At 57.1% G+C, this 3,901-nt stretch overlaps 1 protein-coding gene across 1 annotated transcript; it reads left to right on the top strand.

Moving 5' to 3' along the window:
- Positions 1 to 342: 342 nt before the first annotated feature.
- On the top strand, positions 343 to 3,483 carry LOC112124990 (cAMP-dependent protein kinase catalytic subunit alpha-like; the record flags this gene model as incomplete). The annotated part of the gene is made up of 5 exons (XM_024223453.2): positions 343 to 519; positions 764 to 859; positions 976 to 1,098; positions 2,288 to 2,452; positions 3,426 to 3,483. Coding segments are annotated over 5 exons (619 nt in total), but the record flags the coding sequence as incomplete, so codon positions are not given.
- Positions 3,484 to 3,901: the final 418 nt, after the last annotated feature.

The raw sequence follows: 3,901 nt of genomic DNA, 5'->3' as shown, positions 1-3,901 counted from the left end.
TGCCAGCACTAGCCACAGTCAGTGGCCAGGGATGCCAGGGCTAGATGTGGCCAGGCTAGATGGAGCTGGGGGTCCATGGGTGCCTGTGTTGGGGATAGGGGGGAGATGCTGGTCTGGGAGGGGCTTGCCCTGGGTTGCCAGGCTGGATGGAGTCAGGGTCTAGCAATGATGGGTGGGATGTGTGTGCTAGGGCTAGTGGTCTGGCTAGGGCAGATGGTGTCACCAGGCCTAGAAAAGTTGGGGCATCTTGCCTGGGGTTGCCAGGGTAGATGGAGTCTGGGATCTATAAGGAAGGTGAAGGTGAGGGTGGCAGGGGGCCGAGGGTGCTGGGCTGGCTGAGAGGGGGCGGATCTGGCCCGGGATGCCCACATTCTCCTCCCACCTCATTGCAGTGAACCTCACGCCCGGTTCTACGCTGCTCAGATCGTCCTGACCTTTGAGTATCTGCACTCGCTGGATCTCATCTACCGAGACCTGAAGCCAGAGAATCTCCTGATAGACCAGCAGGGCTACATCGAGGTGAGGCTGCCCCCCCCACCCCCATTCTTTCCCTTCCCCATCCCAGTGCTGGCTCCTGGCTCCCTGCAGTGATCTGCTCCCTGCCCAAGTCTCTCTCTGCTGCCATCCCCTTCCCAAAGCCAAGACACCCCCAGAAATGTAACATGGCCAGAATACATCAATCATCTGCTCCCTCCCCTTCCCCTCCTGCTGTCACAGCCTCCAGTCTGATCCAGCTTCTCCCCTCTCTGTGTTTTGGCTCCAGGTGATGGATTTTGGTTTTGCCAAGCGGGTGAAAGGCCAAACCTGGACTCTGTGTGGGACCCCAGAATACCTGGCCCCCGAGATCATCCTCAGCAAGGTGAGCTGGGGAGAGCCTGTCCGCTGCCTGATCTCTAGCTGATCCCTGGCCACCAGGTGGTTCCCCCCACCCCCCAAATGTTCGGTGCGTGATCCTGGCCTGCTTTCCACGGGCAGGGTTATAACAAGGCTGTGGACTGGTGGGCCCTCGGCGTCCTCATCTACGAGATGGCAGCTGGTTACCCCCCATTCTTCGCAGACCAGCCCATTCAGCTCTACAAGAAGATTGTCTGTGGCAAAGTATTTGGGCTGGGGGAGGGGACACTTCTGTGATTTTTTTGGGGGGGGGGGTTCGCCAGCTAAAGGGGGGTGCCAAGTCTCAGTGACTGATCAGAGAGATGCTCACACGCTGCGCCCCCGACATGCTCATGTCCTCCCATGCTCCCCCAATCCCCAACACGTGGGCATCCTCCCTGTCATGTACCCCATTCCCCCTGCATCCCAACACATAGACCCTCCCTTGCCACATACCCCTGTTCTCCAACACATGGACATCCTCCCCATTGTGTCCCCCACACATGGACCCTCTCTCACCACATACCCCTATTTCCCCAATACGTGGACTCCATCCCCCACCTCACCACTACTGTGCTCCCTGTAACTCTCATGGGGACTCCTGGAACAGGTGCCTTTGGTTTTCTTATACACTGTTGTGAGTTGCAAAACCCTCCACAACCCTGCTACGTTGCAAGACTAAACATTCCTTAAACACATCAGTCATCTCCAGGCACTGGTAGAGCACTCATCGCCATAGTAACCAAGAGCCCATAATATTCCTCTGCCCACCCAGCGCCTTCTCGCCAAGGATCTCCAAGCACTCGTGTCAGACACGGTCAGCTTTAAAGCTAGTGGGGAACTCAACAGGCCTGGGTTCTGTTCCTGGTTCTCCTACCAGCCTGCTCAGTGACCTTGGGCAAGTCACGTCTCCCTGTGCCTCAGTTTCCCCTTATGTAAAATGAGGATAGTGAAGCGGCAGCCCTGCTTTGAGATCTGTGGAGGAAAAATGCTCAATAAGAGCTGGGGGGGATGCTACTAATTAACCATTTCAGCTCCTGTGTCAGTCCTCAGTAGCACCACCACTTCTCGTCTACTCATTGTGCTGGAGTGTTTTTAAAGGGCTTGTTATTTATTATTAGGTGTATTACGATAGTGCCTACAAGCCCCAGTCATGGGTCAGGACCACATTGTGCTAGGTGATGTACATATTAGGTGTATTTTGGTAGTGCCTAGGCGCCCCAGGCGTAGCCCAGGACCCCCTGTGCTAGGGGCTGTACATTACTTGGTGTATTACAGTAGTGCCTCAGCACCCAGGCATAGCCCATGATCTCCCTCTGCGCTAGGGGCTGTACATTATTAGGTGTATCTATGAATCTAGCCACGAGGGCAGGGCAGGTAAAAGCCAGACCTCTGTCTCTCCTCCCCACTGCAGGTCCAGTTCCCATCTCACTTCAGCTCGGACCTGAAGGACCTGCTCCGGAACCTGCTGCAGGTGGACCTCACCAAACGCTTTGGCAACCTCAAGAACGGGGTCAACGACATCAAGAACCACAAGTGGTTTGCTACCACTGATTGGATCGCCGTCTACCAGAGGAAGGTAGGAAGGCGGTGGCAGCTGGCGGCGGGCAGAGGAGAGCCTGGGTAACTTCCACATGCATGCAGCCTCCTTGAACGTGGGATCATCAGTGCCCAGGCCTCTAGGAGCGCATTGGTTACTGGCACTCTGTAGCAGGGTGTTGTGGCTGGGTCCAACCACTAGGGGGAGATTTGCTCACCCAGCATTTGTTTAAAGCAGTTGTCTCCAAAGTAGGGGATGCGCACCCCAGGGGGTATGCAAGAGGATCCTTGGGGGTGCGCAGCAGGAGGAGTGCATCAGGCAGGAGTCCAAGCGGTTTTTTTTTTTTTTTTTTCTTTGACACGGCAGGGGATGCGTGCTCAAAAAAATTTTATTGATAGGGGTGCGCGATCAAAAAAGTTTGGAGACCACTGGTTTAAAGTATGGAGCCCCAGTCACCTGTTTGTAACATGGTGTCAAAAGCATGGTCCTGTCCCCACCCCTTGAGGATAACAGCCTACTACTGCTGTTGCCAGCTTATGGCATTATTCTTCTAGCTCAGGTGGGAGAGGGCTGTGCTGAAGGTCCTGATTAAAACCCTACTGATGATGCAAGTGGGGGCTCTTACGGGGATCCAAGGGGTTCATGACCCCCTGCCCTTCCCTGATTGCAAAGTAAGAGGAGGGAGTTCTGGCTAGATAAAAGAGGGCTTGAGGAGGCGCTGATTCTGCATCCCTCACTTGGTTGCTAAGGGGCCTGAACCTGTATCCCTTAAGAGTGCTGGGGGCGCTGATTCTGGGCTCTAAGCATGGTCATGGGCTCCCGCTTCCATGATTGCAAACTCTGAGGGTTCTGGCTGGATAGTGGCGGGGGGGAGGGGCTGATCCTGGCCTGGTTATAAAGTTGGGGCCTGATCGTGCTCCCCTGGCAGACCCAGGAGTGTGTGTGGGGGGGTATACAAATGTTGACCCCTCACCTCGTCCCCAACCCCCCTTCCCCTCCCCTCCCTTTTCAGGTAGAAGCTCCCTTTATCCATCCCTCCACCCTCCCCATCCCTCCATCCACAGCCCTCAGTTCATCCCCCACCCCATCCCTCCATCCACACCCCTTGGTCCATCCTCCACCCCATCCCTCCATCCACACCTCTCGGTCCATTCCCTCCCCACCCCAGCTCACCTCCGCCTCCTCCCATGAGCGGGCTGCAGCATCCTGCTTCACTCCGAGCGCTTGCGCCGGGAAACAGCTGTTGGGGGGGGGGGGGGGGGGAGGGATCCAAAGGGGCAGGGAGGGGGCGGAGTCGGAGCCGGGGAGGGGGGAGCGCGAGCACCCACCCGTGCCAACAAAAGTTGGCGCCTGTGGTGGCGGCAGTCGGCCATTGGTGCGCCAGGTTGCCTTGCTCGGCCAATGGGCGCCGGGCTGGGGCGGGGTCCTGAGTCCGAGGAACAACCACAAACGCCGCCGCCGGGGGAGGGGAGGCGATACCGGTCTCGG

This window comes from Terrapene carolina, unplaced genomic scaffold (assembly GCF_002925995.2).
Source record: "Terrapene carolina triunguis isolate 2854851 unplaced genomic scaffold, T_m_triunguis-2.0 Scaffold28449, whole genome shotgun sequence".
NCBI lineage: Eukaryota > Metazoa > Chordata > Testudines > Emydidae > Terrapene > Terrapene triunguis.
This window is presented reverse-complemented; position numbering and strand designations above follow the sequence as displayed.